This window comes from Arachis hypogaea, chromosome 14 (genome assembly GCF_003086295.3).
Source record: "Arachis hypogaea cultivar Tifrunner chromosome 14, arahy.Tifrunner.gnm2.J5K5, whole genome shotgun sequence".
NCBI classification, from domain to species: domain Eukaryota; kingdom Viridiplantae; phylum Streptophyta; class Magnoliopsida; order Fabales; family Fabaceae; genus Arachis; species Arachis hypogaea.
The window spans coordinates 105,901,174-105,925,365 of record NC_092049.1 but is presented as its reverse complement, the minus strand read 5'-3'; the positions used below and the strand labels follow the sequence as shown (position 1 = coordinate 105,925,365).

Genomic DNA, 24,192 nt, shown 5'->3' with positions numbered 1-24,192 from the left:
CATATTGTAATTTAATGCAATTAGGTGGTACATTATTTGCAGTAGGTTATCATGTCATGTAACGCTTATTATTTTAGCAGTAATCAATTTAGTACCATTGGCTCTTGTGTAGAGTAATTGAAAGGACAAAAATATCTTCCCAAAATGTACAATGCTTTTAGGTGTTGAAGAAATTATCGATCTAGGTGAAGGGATACCTTATAGGCTTGCTAAGTCCATCTCAAGCTTGAAAAATATATAGGAAATTTAGTATGAGTTTAATTTAATGCCCTGAATATTTTAGAGAATCGTCCAATTACATCTATTCTTTTAAATGACTATTCACGCGATTACTATAAAATGTAATTTTTTTACTAATGCAATATTATATCACATATAAAACTGTTTTACATTTACAGGATATTAAGATTAAATTATTTAACATTGTAGTGTGTTTATTAACTCATTTTATGAAAGTAGGCACAAAAATGTGGATCAGCAAAGGGTACATCGTCATGCGTAAACATGAAGGGCAAATTCAATTTTCATAGATATACCAAAGGACTAACATTTGTGTTTCTCTTTTAAGAGGTTAGGTACGAATTTATGGTGAACGACAAATTTAATATTTTTGAATTATAAAAAGACCAATGTTAGGACTAATAAACTTTGTATTTTTTTGTTGATACTAAATTTTAAATATTAAATTTCAAATTTTAAATGTTAATAATATAAAATAAAATATTGACTTAAAATATTAGCTAATATTAATAAAAATATTTGACATTTTTTTATAAGAATTTAATAAAATTAGGTAGTCAAGTGATTTTTAAATTATGTCCAACTAAGTCTTGTTTATTGTACGCTCATACTCTTTTTTTTTTCTTTTTCTTCAATAATGTCATCATCATCATCGTCTTTTTCAATTGTTTGATTTCTTCATCTTCTTCTTTTCTTATATATGTTTAACAAAGTTATTAATTTCAAAAATTTTAACAATACATAATTAATGAAAAACAAATTGTATTATATATTACTAATATATTAATAGACATTAATGTATCTTAATTTATTTTTATAATAATAATAATAATAATAATAATAATAATAATAATAATAATAATAAATAATAATAATAGATTAGTCACGATAATAAATATCTTATATTCTAATCAAGAGGTTTGGATTTCAGTTTATAAAACACTATAATATATATATATATATATAATGAAGAGTGTTTCAAAAAAAAATTTGAGTACTAATTTTTTTTATTCTTTTTATATATGTAATACATAATAAATTAAGGTATAAAGAAACTGAAGTTTATAAAAATTAAACAAACATTGAGTATAGTTAAAGTTTTAAAGATGTCTAATCGGAATTAATTTTTGTCATGTATACATTATGGAACGTGTTGAGAAATATATACTTAACACAAAAGAAAATGAAAGAAACTTAGCTTTGTTAAAGTTTCAAGCGTGTCTATTCTGATCTAATTTTGTCATTTATACATGTTGAGAACTAATGGATAGCTATCAACAAGAAGAAAAAATAAATAATCCAAAGACCTCTCCGGGATAAGAAATGAAGAATTATCGGAAATAATGAAATATTAACGTCTTTTCCAATAAGTAAGTATGATTCTAGTAGTTCAGTGCAAGCAAAAGGTAACTTCTAGTTATCTGTATTCTACAATGTTAACGTTTTTTTTTTTTTTCCTTGCTGATTAATGAGACGTTGGCATGTCATTTTCTCAATTAAAGGAAAATAGTTTAAAATGCCACCTATTCAATTAATAGACAATTTAGTTAGCAAGAAGGTAGCTACTATTTATAAATCATTATTGGAACTGTGGTCAATGAGAGGCTACTTGGCCAAGTACTGTCCAGAAGGCCGTACAGCAACATTAAAGGATAAGACAGTTGTTTACTACAACCATGTAAGAATTAAATTTTGAAATGTTTAATGATCAAATCAACACTCATTATTTAAATCCGCACAATTAGAAATTCTGGTTAATTGGACAATTGATATCCACCAAGTTACTTGTGAGTATAGTATAGAGATTAGAGAGTATCACTTTTAGTGGGGAGTGCAAAATTGTCCAAAACAAGGAGAAAGATATTGACATGAGGAATATGTTGTAATGCTCCGATATAACTTGAGTTAGTGTATCATGCACTAGCATAGTAGTTCTTAATACTAGTATAATTTTACACCAATAACTACTACAATTAAATCTTACATTAGATTCTTTGTGTTTGTTTGAGTATATTAAATTAAAAAAAAAAAACAAAAAATAAAAAATACGATTTTTAATTTTTAATGTGATTAATAAATTTTTAATAGTAAAAATAAAAATATTTAAAAAATTAAAAAATATTTTTTTAAAAAAACTATAATTTATATTTTTTTAAGATTTTTTTTCTTAAAAAATTATATTTTTCACATGATAAATAAATAAAATGGTATTTTTATATTATTATATCTAAACATAATTGATAGATAAAAAAAGTTTTTTACATAAAATATCCAAATATAAAATTATTTTTTCTTTTCTATAAGATCTTTTAAAAAAATAACTCGAAATTTTTTTTTAGAAACTCACTCAAACAAATCTTTTGTGCCATAAAAATTGATTCTTCTAGTCAAATATCAATGAATATCATTATGAGTATTGGTACATATTTCGATTTGTCACGAAATTCGACTACGATGTCTTTTAACTCAGGTGAGTTGAATAAAAAAGGTTTGAGACGAAGCCAGTTGATCATTCATGGTCGAAGTTTTGACAAAGTTAGGACTTAACTATAGGAAAATAGACCCTTGATTATGAGGTGAGCCAAGTCGAATTGGGGTCAAACGTTTATACTTGCACGTGGTTTTATCCAGAAGTATTATAGAACGTTGGACTTGAAGACCAAGATAAAAGCAAAGACATGAAGTGTCCACCTTAGAGGGCAAGGTCTTTCATAGTCAAGGCAAGGTCGTGAGTTATCAAAACCTAAGAAAAATGAGGAAGATATAGATCGTGTCAAGAGAAGAGCATTTTGCATGGTTTATAAATAAGAGAATGTTAGAAGAGTGGAGTGACTTTAATTTGAATACCTTACCATCACACAAATTTCTAAAAAATTCCAAGTCACACTGAGGCAAAAAAGAATCATGGAGTGCAAGTGCATGTAAGTATTGGGGTTTATTTTTATTTTATTTTCGTTTGTTTTCTTTTCTATTTTAATTCATTTCTTTGCTTTCAATAGTTTATTGTTATTTTGTTTTTTTTTATTTCAATTTTACTTTCCAACTCATTTAAAGCTTTTCATTTATTTTGCTTGTTTTTTGTTTATTGCAATTCTTTATGTTATTTGGCACGGTTTAATATTATTGTGCATTTTTTGACACAAACACGCACTAAGTAATTTCTAGATCGAGTTTACTCTTTTTTAAAGGAGTTGTATCTGTTCCCGAAACTGAAATCTTGATACAAAATTGATTTGACACCCTGTCGAGATCACCAAAAATCAAGTAAAACAAATTAACACGCCTAGTGGGACCCTGGGTTAAGTTAACGTGTTAAATAGTGCATGCAATTACGCAGTGACAAATTAATAATGTCTGATAGAGACTTTTCTTAGACTGATATGTCAAATAATAATGCTGAAAAACCTACAAGAGGCCCATAGACAGAGGTTATCCCATTAGCAGGCACTTCAGGTCGAAGGATGCACCCTGATATCACAGAAAAAATCCTATCGACTGTGCCCACTTCGTGGCTCCCATATAGGTTGTCTCCAAATTATTCTCTACCATTGAAAAATCCTAATATGGGATATATGGGAGGTACGACCACTACAAGAAATAATCCTTTGTATAACTCTATACCTTCTCCAGGAATAATCCTTTGTATAGACATTGATGACAGATCCATCGAAAATATAGTTGGATATTTAGAACTAAAATCTTGGAAATTATTTTTTGATGAATCTAAATACTAGTATGGGGTAGAAGTCGGGATAGTGATAATCACTCCTGATGACATGCCGACTAAGTTTATGTTTCGACTAGAGCCAGTGCTTCAAATAATGAAGCAGAATATGAGGCATTGATCATTGGTCTAGAATTATTAATCGAAAAAGGGGCTCGAACAGTCAAAATCATGGGAGATTCACAACTAGTAATTCAACAGTTAGCTAGAAACTATAAAGTTGTAGCTAAAATCTAGCTAAATATTTTGTGATAGCAGCCCGACTACTAGCCGAATTCAACTTTGTTTTAGTCAAGCACATATTTAGGGAGTCGAATTAGGAAGCAAATGACTTAGCTCAAATAGCTTCTTGCTATAAAATATCTTTCAATTTGATGAAAGAGTTCAGTAAAATCGAAACTAACTTAACTCCTTTGGAATTAAGAGGAGTCTATTGTGCAAACGCAATATATCCAAGTGATTGAAGGTTCAAGATCATCGACTATCTCAAAAATCCTAATCAAAGAATTGATCGAAAGGTTAAATACTTACCTATAAGCTTTGTATTAATTGGGGAGAATTTGTTAAAGAAAAGTATCGATGGCTCTTTACTCAAATGTGTTGGTACTCAAGAAGCTCATTGGTGCACGAAATTGTGATCTCCAGGTTCGAATAATCCCTGGTAATGGCTCCAAAGCTTGGTGCTCTGATCTTAATTCATAATTATCACAACTTCGATACAACTAACCAGCAAGTGCACTGGGTCGTCCAAGTAATACCTTACGTGAGTAAGGGTCGAATCCCACGGAGATTGTTGGTATGAAGCAAGCTATGGTCACCTTGTAAATCTCAGTCAGGCAGATATAAAGTGATAATGGTGTTTTCGAATATTATATAGTAAAATAGGGATAGAGATACTTATGTAATTCATTGGTAGGAATTTCAGACAAGCGAATGGAGATGCTTTTCGTTCCTCTGAACCTCTGCTTTCCTGCTATCTTCATCCAATCAGTCTTACTCCTTTCCACGGCTGGCTGTATGCAAGGGCATCACCGTTGTCAGTGGCTACATCCCCTCCTCTCAGTGAAAGATATGCTCACATGCTCTGTCACAGCACGGCCAATCATCTGTCGGTTCTCGATCATGCTGGAATAGGATTCACCCTCCTTTTGCGTCTGTTACTAACGCCCAGCACTCGCGAGTTTGAAGCTCGTCACAGTCATTCAGTCATTGAATCCTACTCGGAATACCACAGACAAGGTTTATACTTTCCGGATTCTCTTGAATGCCGCCATCATTCTAGCTTACGCCACGAAGATTCCGGTTAGGAGATCTAAGAGATATTCATTCTAGCTTATTTCATGTAGAACGGAAGTGTTTGTCAGGCACGCGTTCATAAGGGAGAAGGATGATGAGCGTCACACATAATCATCACCTTCATCATGTTCTTGGGTGCGAATGGATATCTTAGAAGCGAAATAAGAAGAATTGAATAGAAAACAGTAGTACTTGCATTAATCTTTGAGGAACAGCAGAGCTCCACACCTTAATCTATGGAGTGTAGAAACTCTACCGTTAAAAATACATAAGTGAAGGTCCAGGCATGGCCGAGATGGCCAGCCCCCTGAAACGTGATCAAAGGATCATAAGGTAATCCAAAGATGCCTAATACAATAGTAAAAGGTCCTATTTATAATAAACTAGCTACTAGGGTTTACATGAGTAAGTAATTGATACATAAATCCACTTCCGGGGCCCACTTGGTGTGTGTTTGGGCTGAGCCTGAGTGTTGCACGTGCAGAGGCCATTTGTGGAGTTGAACGCCAGTTTCTGTGCCAGTTTGGGCGTTCAACTCTGGTTTTGGATCCTTTTCTGGCGCTGGACGCCAGATTTGGGCAGAAGGCTGGCGTTGAACGCCAGTTTACATCGTCAATTCTTGGCCAAAGTATGGACTATTATATATTGCTGGAAAGCCCTGGATGTCTACTTTCCAACGCAATTGGAAGAGCGCCATTTCGAGTTCTGTAGCTCCAGAAAATCCACTTTGAGTGCAGGGAGGTCAGAATCCAACAGCATCAGCAGTCCTTCTTCAACCTCTGAATCTGATTTTTGCTCAAGTCCCTCAATTTCAGTCAGAAAATACCTGAAATTACAGAAAAACACACAAACTCATAGTAAAGTCCAGAAATATGAATTTAACATAAAATCTATTAAAAACATCCCTAAAAGTAACTAGATTCTACTAAAAATATACTAAAAACAATGCCAAAAAGCGTATAAATTATCCGCTCATCACAACACCAAACTTAAAATGTTGCTTGTCCCCAAGCAACTAAAAATCAAAATAGGATAAAAAGAATAGAATATACTATAAATTCCAAACTATCAATGAAACATAGCTCCAATCAAATGAGCGGGACTTATAGCTTTTTGCCTCTTGAATAGTTTTGGCATCTCACTTTATCCATTGAGGTTCAGAATGATTGACATCTATAGGAACTCAGAGTTCAGATAGTGTTATTGATTCTCCTAGTTCAGTATGATGATTTTTGAACACAGCTATTTTATGAGTCTTGGCCGTGGCCCTAAGCACTTTGTTTTCCAGTATTACCACCGGATACATAAATGCCACAGACACATAACTGGGTGAACCTTTTCAGATTGTGACTCAGCTTTGCTAAAGTCCCCAATTAGAGGTGTCCAGGGTTCTTAAGCACACTCTTTTTTTGCTTTGGACCTTGGCTTTAACCGCTCAGTCTCAAGTTTTCACTTGACACCTACACGCCACAAGCACATGGTTAGGGACAGCTTGGTTTAGCCGCTTAGACCAGGATTTTATTCCTTTAGGCCCTCCTATCCACTGATGCTCAAAGCCTTGGGATCCTTTTTATTTTCCCTTGCCTTTTGGTTTTAAGGGTTATTGGCTTTTTTCTCTTGCCTCTTGGTTTTAAGAGCTTTGGCTTTTTCTGCTTGCTTTTTCTTTTTCTTTCTATTTTTTTTCGCCTATTTTTTTTTCTGCAAGCTTTGTTCTTTGCTGCTTTTTCTTGCTTCAAGAATCATTTTTATAATTTTTTAGATTATCAAATAACATGTCTCCTAGTCATCATTCTTTCAAGAGCCAACATATTTAACATTCTCAAACAACAACTTCAAAAGACATATGCACTGTTCAAGCATACATTTAGAAAACAAGAAGCATTGTCACCACATCAATATAATTAAACTAAGTTCAAGGATAAATTCAAAACTCATGTACTTCTTGTTCTTTTGAATTAAAACATTTTTCATTTAAGAGAGGTGATGGATTCATAGGACATTCATAACTTTAAGACATAGTTACTAACTACTAATGATCATGTAATGAAGACACAAACATAGATAAGCACATAACATAGAAAACGAAAAACAGAGAAAGTAAGAGCAAGGAATGAATCCACCTTAGTGATGATGGCGTTTCAATGATGTTCTTGGGCTCTTCTATGTCTCTTCCTTGCCTTTGCAGCTTGATTCCTAGTGATTTTTTTTTGGGATTTCTATCCTCAGTTGCTTCTAATAATTATGTGGAGGGAGGTGCATCTCCTGAGGTATCTCAGGGATCTCTTGATTTGCAGCCACATGTTCTACCACTGAGCTATAGATCCTTTACATAATTGTTTTACCACACCAAACTTAGAATGTTGCTCGCCCTCGAGCAAAAGAAGAAGGAATAGATGAAGAAGAAGATGTGGAAAAAAAACTAGGATTATGAGGAGGTAAGGTGGAGATCCTGTGGGGTTCACAGATCCTGAGGTGATCCTGTGGGGTCCACAGATCCTGAGGTGTCAAGGCATTTACATCCCTGCACCAAATTAGGCATGTAAAATGCCCTTGCACACAACTCTGGGCGTTCAGCGCCAGGTTGGTGGCCATTTTGGGCGTTCAGCGCCCATTTGTTGCCATTTCTGGCGTTGAACGCCAGAACCATGCTTGTTCTGGGCGTTCAGCGCCAGGATGCTGCCCATTTGGGCGTTCAGCGCCAGAACCATGCTCTGTTCTGGCGTTGAACGCCAGGCAGATGCTTCCTCCAGGGTGTGATTTTTCTTCTGCTGTTTTTGATTCCGTTTTCAATTTTTTTTTTGTTTATTTTGTGACTCCACATGATCATGAACATTATTATTATTTTCGGCTGCCATCTCCTCTTCCTGTTCGAAAATTTCTGAAAGGTTATCTCTGGATTGTTGTATTTTAGCTTCTCTTAATTTTCTTTTCAGAGTCCTTTCAGGTTCTGGATCTGCTTTCACAAGAATGTTCTTATCCTTGCTCCTGCTCATATGACAAAGAAGAGGGCATAGAAAAATAATAATAATAATAATAGAGATCCTTTATACCACAGTATAGGGATCCCTGTGTGAGTAGAAGAAGAGAAGAAGAGGAAATTCGAACACAGATGGAAGAGGGGGTTCGAATTTAGTGAGTGATGTGAAGAAAAGATGTTAGTTCATCAATAAACAAATAGAAGAAGATGAGAGGGGGGAGTGAATTTTCGAAAGCAATTTTTGAAAAAGAGTTAGTGATTTTTAAAAATAGTTTTTGAAAAATGTTAGTAATTTTCGAAAATTAAGATTTAAAAATTAAAATAATTAATAAATAAAAAAAGAAATTTTGAAAAGGGGGGAAGATATTTTCGAAAATTAGAGAGAGAGAGTTAGTTAGGTAGTTTTGAAAAAGTTAAGAAACAAACAAAAAGTTAGTTAGTTAGTTGAAACAATTTTTGAAAATTAATTTTGACAAGATAAGAAGTTAGGAAGTTAGAAAAGATATTTTGAAAATCAAATTTTTGAAAAGGATAAGATGAGAAGATATTTTTGAAAAGATATGATAGAAATTAGTTTTGAAAAAGATTTGATTTTTAAAATCACAATTAATGACTTGATTCACAAGAAATCACAAGATATGATTCTAGAACTTAAAGTTTGAATCTTTCTTAACAAGTAAGTAACAAACATCAAATTTTTGAATCAAAACATTAATTGATTATGTTATTTTCGAAAATTATGATATAAAATAAGAAAAAGATTTTTGAAAATTAATTTTTTGAATTTTTCGAAAATAACCAAGAATTTTGAAAAAGATTTGATTTTTGAAAAAGATTTTGAAAAAGATAAGATTTTCAAATTGAAAATTTGATTTGACTCTTAAGAAACAACTTGATTTTAAAATTTTTTGAAAAAGTCAATCCAAATTTTCGAATTTGATGAGAGAAAAAGGGAAAGATATTTTTTTGATTTTTGATATTTTTATGAAAAACATGAAAATTATGCAATGCATGAAATTTTTAGATCAAAACATGTGATGCATGCAAGCATGCTATGAATGTCAAGATGAACACCAAGAACACTATGAATGTCAAGATGAACATCATAGACACAATTTTGAAAAAATTTTTAATGCAAAGAAAACATGCAAGACACCAAACTTAGAATTCTTTAATGCTTAGGCACTAAGAATTCAAGAATGCATATGATAAACATGAAAAGACACAAAACAAAAAATCATCAAGATCAAACAAGAAGACTTACCAAGAACAACTTGAAGATCATGAAGAACACCATGAATGCATGAAATTTTCGAAAAATGCAAGATGCACATGCAGATGACACCAAACTTATGATATGACTCAAGACTCAAACAAGAACCACAAAATATTTTTGATTTTTATGATTTTCTAATTTTTTTTGTATTTTTATTTTTATTTAATTTTTTTTTTCGAAAATTATTTAGAAAAAAGAAAAATAAGGATTCAAAATTTTTAATATGAATTCCAGGAATCTTATGCTCTAAAGCTCCAATCAAAGGGTCAGGCATGGCTTGATAGCCAGCCAAGCTTTAGTATGTAACTTAGACATGACACGCCTGACATTCCTTACATTCAATAGCCAATTGGCTAAGAAAGATAAAGAAGCTCTTTTCTTGAGTATAAGAATTGAGACATGGCTTTACAGCCAGCCAGGCTTCAACATGCTTCATGAAACACTAGAATTCATTCTTAAAAATTTTGAAGCTATAGAATAATTTATTTTTGAAAACATTTTTTTTTGAAAACAAAACAAAAAGAAAATTACCTAATCTGAGCAACAAGATGAACCGTCAGTTGTCCAAACTCGAACAATCCCCGGCAACGGCGCCAAAAACTTGGTGCTGTTGCCGGATCAAACTTGGCACTGATGTTACCGGACCAAAAGCTTGCCGAAAACTCAAACAATCCCCGGCAACGGCGCCAAAAACTTGGTGCACGAAATTGTGATCTCCAGGTTCGAATAATCCCTGGTAATGGCTCCAAAGCTTGGTGCTCTGATCTTAATTCATAATTGTCACAACTTCGATACAACTAACCAGCAAGTGCACTGGGTCGTCCAAGTAATACCTTACGTGAGTAAGGGTCGAATCCCACGGAGATTGTTGGTATGAAGCAAGCTATGGTCACCTTGTAAATCTCAGTCAGGCAGATATAAAGTGATAATGGTGTTTTCAAATATTATATAGTAAAATAGGGATAGAGATACTTATGTAATTCATTGGTAGGAATTTCAGACAAGCGAATGGAGATACTTTTCGTTCTTCTGAACCTCTGCTTTCCTGCTATCTTCATCCAATCAGTCTTACTCCTTTCCACGGCTGGCTGTATGCAAGGGCATCACCGTTGTCAGTGGCTACATCCCCTCCTCTCAGTGAAAGATATGCTCACATGCTCTGTCACAGCACGGCCAATCATCTGTCGGTTCTCGATCATGCTGGAATAGGATTCACCTTCCTTTTGCGTCTGTTACTAACGCCCAGCACTCGCGAGTTTGAAGCTCGTCACAGTCATTCAGTCATTGAATCCTACTCGGAATACCACAGACAAGGTTTATACTTTTCGGATTCTCTTGAATGCCGCCATCATTCTAGCTTACGCCACGAAGATTCCGGTTAGGAGATCTAAGAGATATTCATTCTAGCTTATTTCATGTAGAACGGAAGTGTTTGTCAGGCACGCGTTCATAAGGGAGAAGGATGATGAGCGTCACACATAATCATCACCTTCATCATGTTCTTGGGTGCGAATGGATATCTTAGAAGCGAAATAAGAAGAATTGAATAGAAAACAGTAGTACTTGCATTAATCTTTGAGGAACAGCAGAGCTCCACACCTTAATCTATGGAGTGTAGAAACTCTACCGTTAAAAATATATAAGTGAAGGTCCAGGCATGGCCGAGATGGCCAGCCCCCTGAAACGTGATCAAAGGATCATAAGGTAATCCAAAGATGCCTAATACAATAGTAAAAGGTCCTATTTATAATAAACTAGCTACTAGGGTTTACATGAGTAAGTAATTGATGCATAAATCCACTTCCGGGGCCCACTTGGTGTGTGTTTGGGCTGAGCCTGAGTGTTGCACGTGCAGAGGCCATTTGTGGAGTTGAACGCCAGTTTCTGTGCCAGTTTGGGCGTTCAACTCTGGTTTTGGATCCTTTTCTGGCGCTGGACGCCAGATTTGGGCAGAAGGCTGGCGTTGAACGCCAGTTTACATCGTCAATTCTTGGCCAAAGTATGGACTATTATATATTGCTGGAAAGCCCTGGATGTCTACTTTCCAACGCAATTAGAAGAGCGCCATTTCGAGTTCTGTAGCTCCAGAAAATCCACTTTGAGTGCAGGGAGGTCAGAATCCAACAACATCAGCAGTCCTTCTTCAACCTCTGAATCTGATTTTTGCTCAAGTCCCTCAATTTCAGTCAGAAAATACCTGAAATTACAGAAAAACACACAAACTCATAGTAAAGTCCAGAAATATGAATTTAACATAAAATCTATTAAAAACATCCCTAAAAGTAACTAGATTCTACTAAAAATATACTAAAAACAATGCCAAAAAGCGTATAAATTATCCGCTCATCACTCATCTGGCTATGACTGAGATACATGAAGGTATTTGTGGAGCTCACCAGTCGGGTCAAAAAATGCACTGGATCTTACGTCGACAAGGGTTGTATTGTCCTTCAATGATTAAGGATTGTGTTGAATTTGCTCGATATTGTGATCAATGCCAAAGACATGCACCTATTCAAAGAGTCCCTACTTCCGATTTACATGCTATAATCAAGCTCTGACCATTTAGAGGGTGGGCTCTCAACTTAATAGGAAATATTCACCCTTATTTGACTAAGGGACATAAATTTATTTTGGTGGCAGTCGACTAATTTACAAAGTGGGTGGAAGTTGTGCCTATGAAGGAAGTTACCCAAGTCAAGATAATTGATTTTATTGAGGAATCGATCATTTATAGATTCGGTATTTCCTAGACCTTGACCATAGATTAAGGAACTATGTGTACAGGTCGATAAATAAAGGGGTTTGCTGAATCACAAGGCATTAAGATAGTATACTCGACTCCCTACTATGCACATGCTAATGGTCAAGTTGAAGCCATCAATAAAATTCTTATAAGTTTGATTAAAAAGCATATAGGGAGACAACCTCGAAACTGGCATAACAATTTGAGCCAAGTATTGTGAGCATATATGTGTTCACCTAAAGAGGTTACAGGATCGACACCTTATGAGTTAGTTTATGGTTATAAGTTATTTTACCACTTGTTATAAATTTACAAACTATTAGAGTGGCAAAACAGAATGATTTGCCTGTCAAACAATATTGGCCGAGTATGATGGATGAATTGGATGGATTAGATCAATCTCGACTAATTGCATTAGATAGAATGATTTGATAGAAAGAATCTAGAGCTAAGTCATACAACAAGAAAGTCAAGACTAAAAAATTTGCAGTCGATGACTTAGTTTTAAAATTAATCCTTCCCACTGAGTTAAAGGAAAATGGTCACCATTTTGGGAAGAACGTTTTAAAATTAATCCTTCCCATTGAGCAAGTTAAAGGAAAATTGTCACCATTATGGGAAGAACCTTTTAAGGTCGAAAAGGTATTTGATGGTAATGCGTATGAGTTAAGAGATATAAAAGATAATCGACAGATTGGGCACATAAATGAAAAATATCTCAAATCATATCATTCTTATTAGAATAAAAGGTGAACATTCATATAAAACATTAACCAAAATACAAAATGAAAATTAAAACAAAGTCCTAAACTTAAGCTTCAAGTCCTCTTTTTTTTAACCCAGAACGACAGAAGCTTCAAAAACTTCACCTTAAACTTTAGTGGCTTGAGTTACTACTTCGACTATGGCAGGATGACATGGGGTTTTAGAATCATAAACATTATGTATTTTTTGAATTCGAAGTGTCATAGTCGAGTTAGTTACTACAATTTTTCCTTTGCTAGCCTTTAACTCAGCTAATTCTTTCTCAAGAATATCAATTCTTGATGCTAAGGTTTTCTCTTTATAGCTTGACTGTCTAATAAAACTTCTTCAATTTGAGACTTAGCCATATCACATTTCTTCAATTGGGTGTCATGATTGACCAGTGCCTCAATCGATTTGTTTAAGTATTCCTCAGCAACTTTAGATGTAGAGATATGATTATATATATCCCCAATAAAGACCCCTAGATTTGTGTGAATCTCAGTTGGAATTTTTTTTTTCCGAAAAACTGAGAGCATCGAGTAGTCAAATCTTTAGGTTAACATTGTTGTTGATATCCTCCAAAGGTTGATTAAGGCAATCGAGAATTGTGTTCCTTTTGAAGAATATATTGGAGTATATCCAATGATACTCATTCAACCATGTATTTTATCATTGGTCCTTGGATAGTAGAAGGAACCGGTAGTGTTTATACCCAATGTTCTTGGGTCTTTTCTTTGGAGTCAGTAATTCACTCCTAAGGCTCCTTTAGGAAGGCCAGGTAGTCAATTAGCAAGTCCAAAAGGGGCATTAGGAAAAGAAGGAAACTTAAATGGTCGCATAAAGTGTTTTTTCCGAACATAAGGATCTCAAGCCAAAGCTTTGAATAACAGTCGAGAAATTTATAAAATGTGTTCTCTTCTTCTTTTCTCACACTTCAAAGGCCTTATTGAAAACATACTTTACCTTTTTGAAATGTCATTTTACCTTATAATATTTTTTGAACTTAACAATTTCATCGACATGCTCACCTTTAGTTTTCTTTGACGCCGCAGCAGGAAGAACCAAATTAGAAAGGACTTGTTCAGTTGAAAAGCAATAAGAAGTATAGTAGGTCGACCACCACTTATGGAAGGCAGGTGTTGAAAGGAAACAACGAGTGAGGTTGAACCTTTGGTACTGAATGCTCACTCTTTGGAGATTCAAGTCAAGAATTTGGTCAAACTCTTCTAGTCTTGACACCTCATAGTGTACTATTTGGGTCTCAGAGTCGAGGGAGAGTGGGGAAGGCAATGCTTGGGCCAAACCAAATTGCTGTGACACGAATTGAGGGAGTAAGTGACTAGTTTCTTCTTTAAGGCCATTGTCGACTCACGTGAAAACTCCCACAGGAAGAATTTGAGGAGTAAGTGTTTTAGACAACAAATCATCGACAATATATTGATTTTCAGGTTTGGGACTGATGAAGTAATTAAGGTACCCAATTGCACTTTGACGATGAGTGAATGGATTTGGGTAATAAGAAGTGTTGTCACAATTTTGATCTCAAGAAGAAGAGTAACAAAGTGACGAAAAACATTTATGGCAGACATTTTTTTTGTTTCGATCAAGAGAGAAGAGATAGTCGAATACCATCAAGTTGAGCTTTAGGAATGTCAAAAGAAGAATCTATCAGTCGAGGTTTAAGAACAGCCTTCAACCATAGGTTTACAACTCAAATGGGACCAAAGCGATTAGTCGATAATTCACCGCGTCGAATCTTACCAACCACTAAGGAGAGTGTTTCATATATTTGACCTAAAATCAAAGAAGGAAGGTCGACATGCTTTTTATAATGAAGCATGATGGCTAGTGATAAATAATTATTTTTTTGAATTTCAATAGATTTAGGACAAAAAACAAAGGCATTAAGCCATGAAAGCAAAAAGGCCACATGCTCACTATCGGTCGCGGGATCTCCCTCGGATCCCATATTATTTTGAATAAATTCTGACACAGAAGTCGAGTCAAAATTGATGTCAAAAATATCATCAGGATATTCGGTAGCCCATGACACACACTCCCCGTCGGGAGCTATGCCAGTCAAAGCAGAAACTTCCATTAAAGTAGGACCCATCATCCCATAAGAAAAATGGAAGTTATTAGTAACAGGGCACCAAGAATATAAACTGGCCCCTAAGAGGGGAGCAGTATAAGAAAGGTCAAAGCTGGCTAGTTTGAGAGCAGAAACAATCCCTAGTGATTTTCATGTAGTTTGTAGGTCGGGGCCAACCTCGACATCTAAGTTGAAAGAAGGGAACTAGATTCCTTTGGAGGGATAGTCTTAAAGACCCGACTAGAAAAATAAGAAGCCCTAATGTTTTTGCAGAAAATTATAGGGAGATGTTCAGGGGGGAGATGGAAAGAAAGAAAAGACAGATTCAACTTGTTCTTGAGTAGAAAAAGGTCCTAAAAAGGAATATAAGCGGCCAGTAACCTTGAAAGGAAGAAATACCTGGCTCCTCCAAAGGACAACAGTTTCAATGTCCGGATTAGGGGCTCTCAAGCTCCTATCTTCATTGTAGAATTATGCCATGTCAGCCACCAAAAAAAGAAGAGGGATAATTTGAACATCATCGTCTTCTTCACAATGTGGGGGTGGGGGGTAGCTGAGTAGTTGTTGCCACACCAGATGCAAAGGCTGCTGTAATACTGTAATGGCCGGAAAAGAGAAAGAAGCGGAGGCCATGGTTGTAGGAGTAATGGTGGAAGTAGTAGTAGCAGCAAGCCAGCAACAGTCACAGAAGTGGAAGAGGCAGCAGTAACAGAAGACAAGGAAGATTGTTGATGGACTGATTGTGAATCCATAAGAATGGAGATGATAGAAATGGTTGAAAGAGCTTTCGAAGAAGAAAGTAGGGGTGTTTACAGTACGGTTTGGTCCGATTTTAAGAAAAAAAGTCATCCGATTCGAACACTTATTTTATGTTTGGTACAGTTTGGATTGGATGAACTTTTTTTAGAAATCCAATCCGATTACAAGGGCTTTGGATGGTTTTGGATTTGCGATTTTTAAATAAAAAATAATAACTTAGTTTACAAATTAATGCTGCCTGACATAGTATAAATGCACACTACTAAAGTACTAATAATCCTATGAACATTATAAAGTAACTTGTCCAACAAGCCAACATAATAATAAAAAGTAAATCCCATAAACATTATAAAGTAACCTGTCTAGCAATCCAATAAATTCAATAAGTCTTGATAAAATAATAATTATTCAGCCTAAAAACAAGTCTCAACAACACAAAATTAAATAGCATACAAGTCTTAATAAAAACATAGCATAAAAAACTTCAAGTTGAGAGGTGAAGCATTGATCACTAATCAGATTCATTATCAGTCTTCTTCGTCTATTAGTTGAGGAATTGGCTCAAGTTCTACAATAAAATATAATCAAATAAATATTAGTAACTTAAACATATTATCAAGTAGTAAAGTTAATCAATATATGTAGATAAAATAAAACATAATTATAAAAAATATTACCTTTCTCAAGTTTTTCAAATTCTTCAAAAGACTCCTCAAGGTCAATTAGCAATGAATTGGCTCGAAACCAATTTTGTGCATAAATAAAAACTTCAACCATTTTTGGGGTAAGAGAACTCCTATATTAATTAAGTACTTTACCTCTAGTGCTAAAGGCGGATTCAAAAGTAATCGTTGACACAGGCATAGCTAGAATATCCCTCGCAATTTGACTAAGAACAAGATATTTGTAATTATTAGAGTTTACTTTCCACCAAGTTAAAATGTCAAAATTACTTGGATAAACTGATTTTTCCAAGGACTCCATAAAATACAAATCCACTTCATTTGTGTTGGCACTCTCACTTGCTTGTATATCATTTTTAAATGCTACTGCAAAGCAAACATCATCAAAGGCATTATCATTCATATCCACATCTTGGCTGTGGTGTGCAGATTGGTGTGCTTGATCACTATTAAGAGCAACCCTATAGCTGTTAAACAAGTCATTGAATACTTCCTTCACCTTACCACATAAAAAATCAGCATCCTCCTTCTTAAACAACTTTTGAAAACTCCACTCAATAAACTTAATTTTGTATCTAGGGTCAAGTACCACAGCAACAAAAATTATCATATTCATGTTTTTCAAGTTACCCCAATATTTATCATACTTAGCCTTCATTTTTGTAGCCATACATTTAAGTAATATGTCATTACTATCAGCCCAAGTCTTCAAAAAACTAAGATTTGAACAAAAGTGATAAAAATATGACGAAGAGGACAAATGTAGAACCCGAGACTTTTTTGGTTACATCGAAAAAAATCTTTAAAAATCTCACAAAGCATCTTGTATTATCCTAATCTTCATTCTTTAGAATGCCCCCTTGCATCATTACAAACTCAGCATCCTTTTCACTTAATTTCTTAAAGGCCTTTTGGAATTTTAAAGTACTATCAAGCATTATGTAAGTGGAATTCCACCTAGTAAGGACATCTAATTGCATACAAAATCAGTCTTGGATCCTAGCCTCTTTAATACAACTTTTAAACCTATCCATGCGAGTAGGAGAAGCACAGACATATCTAACATTATTCCTAATTTTTCTAATTGAAGAATGCATATCCTTCAAACCATCATTCACCACCAAGTTCAAGATATGAGCATAATACCTAATGTTCACCTTTTAAAGGATATGAATTCAAAACCTCCATTCTACCTTTTAAATAACAAATGATAACATCATTTGAACTAGCATTATCAACTGTAATGCTAAATACTCTCTACTTATTTCCTAATTTAAAAGATATTTTTTTTTTATCTTCCTACCAATTGTTTCACTTTTATTATTCTTGATGAGACAAAAGTTAAAAATTTTCTTTTGCAACTTTCAATCTTGATAAAAAAAAATATGCAGTGAGACAAAGATAGTTTAGATTTTGTACAGAAATCCAACAATCAGTGGGCAAACACATACTTTGATTTGAGTTTATAAAGACACTCTTCAACTTATGTTTTTCATTCATGAACAAGTTTCAACAATCCCTAGCAACTAAAATCCTTCCCAAAATTCGGAGTTTTGACTGCAAAACACTCATGAAATAATGAAACCCCTCCCCTTCGACAAATCTAAAAGGCAACTCATCTACGATTATTATTCTAGCAATGGCTTGTCTACATAAATCAGGATCAAATGATACAAAAGTCAAACAATTACCCAGCCCATTTTCTTCTTCTTTTTTAAGTTGCTGCATAACAAGTGTTTTTTGTGTGGGATCAAGTGAATCTTTTAAAAATTTTCTACAATAACTCAACAAGTGACTTTTAAGATTGCTAGTACCATTTTTATGTGAATCAGTCGCATAAGATGCTCCACACCAGTTACATATAGCCCTAGGTTTGGGATCACTTTCATCTTTTTTAAAATGCTCCCAAGTCCAAGATCTATATCTAATAGGTTTTTTAGTATTACCGGTACCTAGTTCCTCAGATTGGCCAGGATTAGGTGACTCATCAGCAACATTTGCTTTGCCTCTCCTCCTCTTAGATCTAGTTCTTTCATTGTTCCAATCATTGCGTGGGAGCAGCAGTGGCAGCGATGACGTTTGCCTCTATGTCTGCCTTTGATGGCTGTGGCGGCGGCATTGACTCTGACTGTCTCGAAGATCTAACTGATTCAAAAGTGGCGGAGTAATACTGGTAAATCCAGACTCACTGCTTTGAACATCTTGTGATAACAAAGAATAGTTAATCAGTTTATGTTATTTTAATATTTTTCTCAATTAATCAACATATTGAATTATTAGTTTGTTACCAACATACACATTACAAAATAAAAATATTACCTCAGGATATAAAGCTAATATTGTTGACATTCAAATTGAAAGCTAAAATCAACTAAACAAATATAAAATCTGCAAAAGATAAAAAAAATAGAATTCAATCAACAAGGACAAAATAATTAATTTAATACAAAGTTTAACAAAATTTAATCAACAAAAACAAATTGTCAAAAATAACAAGAACAACAAAAAATTTAACACAAAATTTAACAAAAACAAGAACAAATCTCTCCAGAACAAAACAAAATTAAATAAAAACAAGTAAAAACATTCCGAAAAAAGGAGACAGCAATAGCGTCACCGAGAAGAGGAGACGACGAACGACGTCACCAAAGAGGAAACGGCAGCAGCGTCACTAAGAAGAGGAGACAACGAAGGACATCATTGAGAAGAGGAGGCGGCGAACAGCATTGACGTGTGACGGTGAGAGTAAGTGAAGTGTGAGATACGAATACAAGAGACTAAAGTGTGAAGAGAGGGTTTCTTTAGGTTAGGTTTTGTGTAATTGTTTAGGGAAAATGGAATGTGTGCGACACTATCCTAAGGGAGTAAGCCAATACAATAAGGAACTAAGGACTAAGGGTCTTATTATTATTATTGTTATTGTTATTGTATGCGGTTCAGTTTGGTTATGTAGAATGAAATCACAAACTGAATCAAACCGTAATAAAACTAATTCAGAATCTAAAAAAATGCAAAATTAAGCAGTTTGTTTCGGGTTTCGGTTTGAATTGGTGCAGTTTGCATTTTTTTTTACTGTTTTGAATCTAAACACCCTTAGAAGAAACGAATTATTTTCTAAAGACATAAAAAGTAAATGGTGAAAATGATGAGGTAACAATACCTGTTGAAGGAAGGTGGCCAGTTTTTAATTTCAAAGCCCATTAAAAGTTCAGGAAAGACGTTACACATTCTCAGAAAAATGTGCAAACCGTTTTAGAAACAGTGTAACTGTCTTTTTAAATTCTAAAATTTAAAATTGGCACATGACTGGCACGTGAGCAGATAAAACTTGTCATTTCAACTCCTGAAAAAATAAATTTTAAGGAATAATTTGTTAGTGCATATTTCAATCTGTCACGAAATTTGACTATAGCGTGTCTACTAACTCAGGTGAGTTGAGTCGAAAAGATTTGAGATGAAGCCAGTTGATCATGCGTGGTCGAAGTTTTGACGGAGTAAGGACTCAACTATAAAAAAACAGACCATTGATTATGAGGTGAGTCGAGTTGGACTAGGGTCAAAAGTTTATACTTGCACGTGATTTCATCTAGAAGTACTATGCAGAACGTGGAACTTGAAGACCATTGTAAAAATAAAGACGTGGGGTGTCCACCTTGGAGGACAAGGTCCTTCACGGTCAAGACAATAAAGTCGTGGATTGTGAAAGTTTGAGTAAAAGGAGAAAGATAGATCGTGTCAAGAGAAGAGCATTTTGCATATAAGAGAAGGTTAGAAGAGTGGAGTGACTTCAATTTGAACAGTTCACCATTACACAAATCTCTAAAAAAATTCAAGTCACACTCATGTTAAGGGAATCATGAAATGCAAGTGCATATAACTGTCTGGAGTCCATTTTTATTTTATTTTCTTTTGTTTTTTTATTTTAATTCATTTCTTTGCTTTTAATATTTTATTATTATTTTACTTTTTTAATTTCAATTTTACTTTCCTACTCATCTAAAATTTTTTATTTATTTTGTTTATTTTTTTTATTGTAATTCTTTATGTTATTTGTCACGGTTTAATATTATTGAGCATTTTCGATATAAATACTAAATAATTTTTGGGTTGAGTACACTTTTTTTCAGAAGAATTGTATCTATTTTTTGAACTGTAATCTTAATACAAATTTGATTCGATACCTTATCGAAGTTACCAAAAATCAAATAAAATGATGAATTATTCGGCAAAAAAAAAAAAAGGAAAAGGAAGATGAGATTTAATGTGTATGCACCGCTGGTATACATATTAAAATATTATACAAACATTTATTGTATAATACTACGTCAGCAAAATAGAATTGATCTATTTACATCATCATTATTTAATTTGATTGGTGATACTTCTTTTCTTTTACAATTTCGTTACGTTACTAACAGTATTTTTGTCAACTTCTACCAATTCTTATATATAATTGTGTTTAATGGAAGTGTATTTGTGGATGTATCTAATAAAAATGTCTTTTTATGACTGTGTTTAATAAAAATATCTTTTTAAATATATTTTTTGGATGTGTTTCTTTATATATGTGTTTAAAATATAATAATTAATTATTATTGATAATAAATTAACAGATAATATATTAGTACCATATACTTTTTCTTTTAATAATTGAATTCTAGTGTAGAACAGTTTTTTCACATTATAAATACATCCAAATTTAGACCATTTAGAGATTTTGTTACACTTTGATGATTGTAAGATTGATGTGATCTGCAGTTTTTTAACGAATAATATAATTCATAGTATTGTTATTAATAAATATACTCAACCAAATCATTATCCAAAATTTGGTTCGCTTTCAACGTAGAAGAAAATTCTGAAGGACAAAAAATAATGTATCTCTTTGCGGACTTGGTTACGTAACTGCAGTTCTCTTGCGGTTTAGGTATACATATGATAATACATTGTGTATACCACCCAATTTTATTTTAAATAATGTATAGAGTATTGACAATAAAGTATAAAAATATTTTATAATATTCAATATTAATTAGTAAAAAGATAAAGAAGTTTAAATATTAATAACTATCCATTATAATGATTGTTTATCTTGATTTTTTTTTCGCTTTATGACAAATAATTTTATTTTGAGTAATTTATAATAAACCTTTATCCAATTCAAATCGCATAATATTCTAATAGATAAGGTGAGTTTTCGTTTCGCTAATTAAAAGAATAATTTTAATGGGTTGAAAGTTGATTCTGTCAAGCTTAATGTGGATGACAGCTAAGTTTCAGTTTGGGGATGCAGTTTAAAACTCAAATAGAGATTGGAATGTTGGTTTCATTTTAGAAAGCCTAGCTTTAAATGTGCTAAAATTATAGTTGGGTGCTCTCTTCATAGGGTTATATATGATTGTACTACTGGAATAAAGGATTTAGGTTTTTTGTTATTGAAACTTAATCAATTTAGATTTTTCAAATCATAGTGCCTAGTTTCACAAGAATTCACTCACAGAAGGTAAATGAAGTTGCTTATGAAATATATATGGGCTTTACTATAGTGTCCTTGGACTATTTCCATGTCACACGTGTCCAGAATGATAAATATAAGAGTAAAGTATCGTTTTTGTCCCCAACGTTTGGGGTAAATCCTATTTGTGTCCCTAACGTTTAAATCGTCCTATTTGTATCCCTAACGTTTGTAAAAGTGATTCAATGTTATCCTGCCGTCAATTACACATCATGAATGCTTTAATTTGAGTTTTAAAAATCTCTTATTGAAGTTAGAATACAAATGTTTGGGATAGAATCGATGATCTACTCCAAAAAATAGCTCATCAAATGTTGAAACTAATTCCTACAACATTTACATAATTCACTTTTCTAGGGATATAATTGAATCTAAACACAAATAGTAGGTATAATATTAAAATCGACCACATCCAAGTGAGACCTAATTGATAATGAATACATTCAAGTGAGAATAATTGAAAAATATAATCTGATTTGTTAGTATAATTGATAGTAGGATAACATTGAATCACTTTTATAAACGTTAAGGATATAAATAGGACGATTTAAACATTAGGGACACAAATAGGACTTATCCCAAACGTTGGGAACAAAAACGATACTTTACTCTAAATATAATGATTGACAAGTTAGCCATGTTTGCTTTTTTAATGGGCAATAATCCTCCTAATAAAGTCTCTACTGTATTGATTAGTTATTTTACTAATTTGTTTTAGTTTATTATTTTTACTAAAAAATACTTTAATGTTAATTATGTTATGTGTTACACAAAAATAATATGTTTAATTCATTGTGATTGACCCCATAATTCAATCCAATGCACACATTTCATTTCAAACTAAATTTAAAAATTAAATCAAACAGAATCCTATATAAACTGCAGCCACTTATGTATTTGGGATCACCCTTTTCAAATTTTGAAATGGAAATAAGAATAGTGTAATATAGGGTTATTGGTGGACTGCTGCGTATTTAATATTGTTGTAGACATACAGACTAAACACAAATCGCTGTCTGTATTATTAGGGAAAAAAAATCGGACGATCGACTAAGGTACACAAATCAAACCATTCAATTTATATATTAATGGAATCTGTTGTGCATACAACTCACTAAGCTGTCTTTCACTCTCTCCTGCCTCTTTTATTCGTTGCTGATTTTACTCTCACACCCTCACCAGAGGCACTTTTCTTTTCACACACTCACAATAACAAAAAATCCCTCTCCCTCCATTAACTTTTCTTTCAAGAAACTTTGCCAGTAAAAAAAAAAACAATGTCTAGAAAATTCAAATAAAAGATATAGATGGTCCTGAACTTTAAATTATTAATTATTTTAATCATCCTAATTATATAAGTAATTATTTTTCAATTTTATGATTTAACAAAAGTTAATAGTGATAATGTTATAGATTAATATTATTTATAGCAATTAAATAATAATTAACATATGGATTTATAGTATTTAAAAATATTATGTTATGTATTTTTGAATCTAGTTAATGTTGTTAACATAAATTTATACATTAAAAATATATATTTAGTGTATTTAATAATAATTATTAAAATATTATTTTAAATATATTTATATTTTATTAATTATTATTAGAAGTTAAATATAATTATGTGGTTTTTCTGAAATAAATTGAGCATATTTTGAATAGTTAATAAATTAATTGTTATTATAATTATATTAGTTATGTGTTAATGAAAATAGGTTATTTTTAAGTTGTATTAATTAATTAATTATTGTTATATTATATAATTAACGCCATTTATTATAATTAATTTTTTAAATTTTTGGATATAATAATTATAATTATAATAATATAATTAGTTAAATAAATAACTAATTAGCCGTATGTATGTGTTATTGAATGTCAGTGTTAATAAATTAATGTTATTTATTTATTATTATAATAATATTAGTATTAATGAAAATTAGATTTTTTTTATTTTTGAATATAAAATTAATTATTTTAAGTCATTAATTATTATTATAATAATAATAATACTATTAGCTAAAAAATCTTAGCAGAGAAAGAGTACGTACTCCGTACTCAGAGAGAATGAGAGAAGGAGAGAGCGGGAGAGAGTGTTTGAGGGTGAAACACGGTGAAGAAGATGGCCATGCCA

General features: G+C 32.8%; 1 protein-coding gene across 1 annotated transcript; it reads right to left on the bottom strand.

The window, feature by feature from the left end:
* Nucleotides 1–16,384: 16,384 nt before the first annotated feature.
* LOC140178654 (zinc finger BED domain-containing protein DAYSLEEPER-like) lies at nucleotides 16,385–17,210 on the bottom strand. The gene is made up of 2 exons (XM_072215864.1): nucleotides 16,676–17,210; nucleotides 16,385–16,425 (listed from the first exon to the last, which is right to left on the bottom strand). Exons 1-2 carry the CDS (start codon nucleotides 17,208–17,210, stop codon nucleotides 16,385–16,387), a joined length of 576 nt encoding a protein of 191 aa, XP_072071965.1.
* Nucleotides 17,211–24,192: the final 6,982 nt, after the last annotated feature.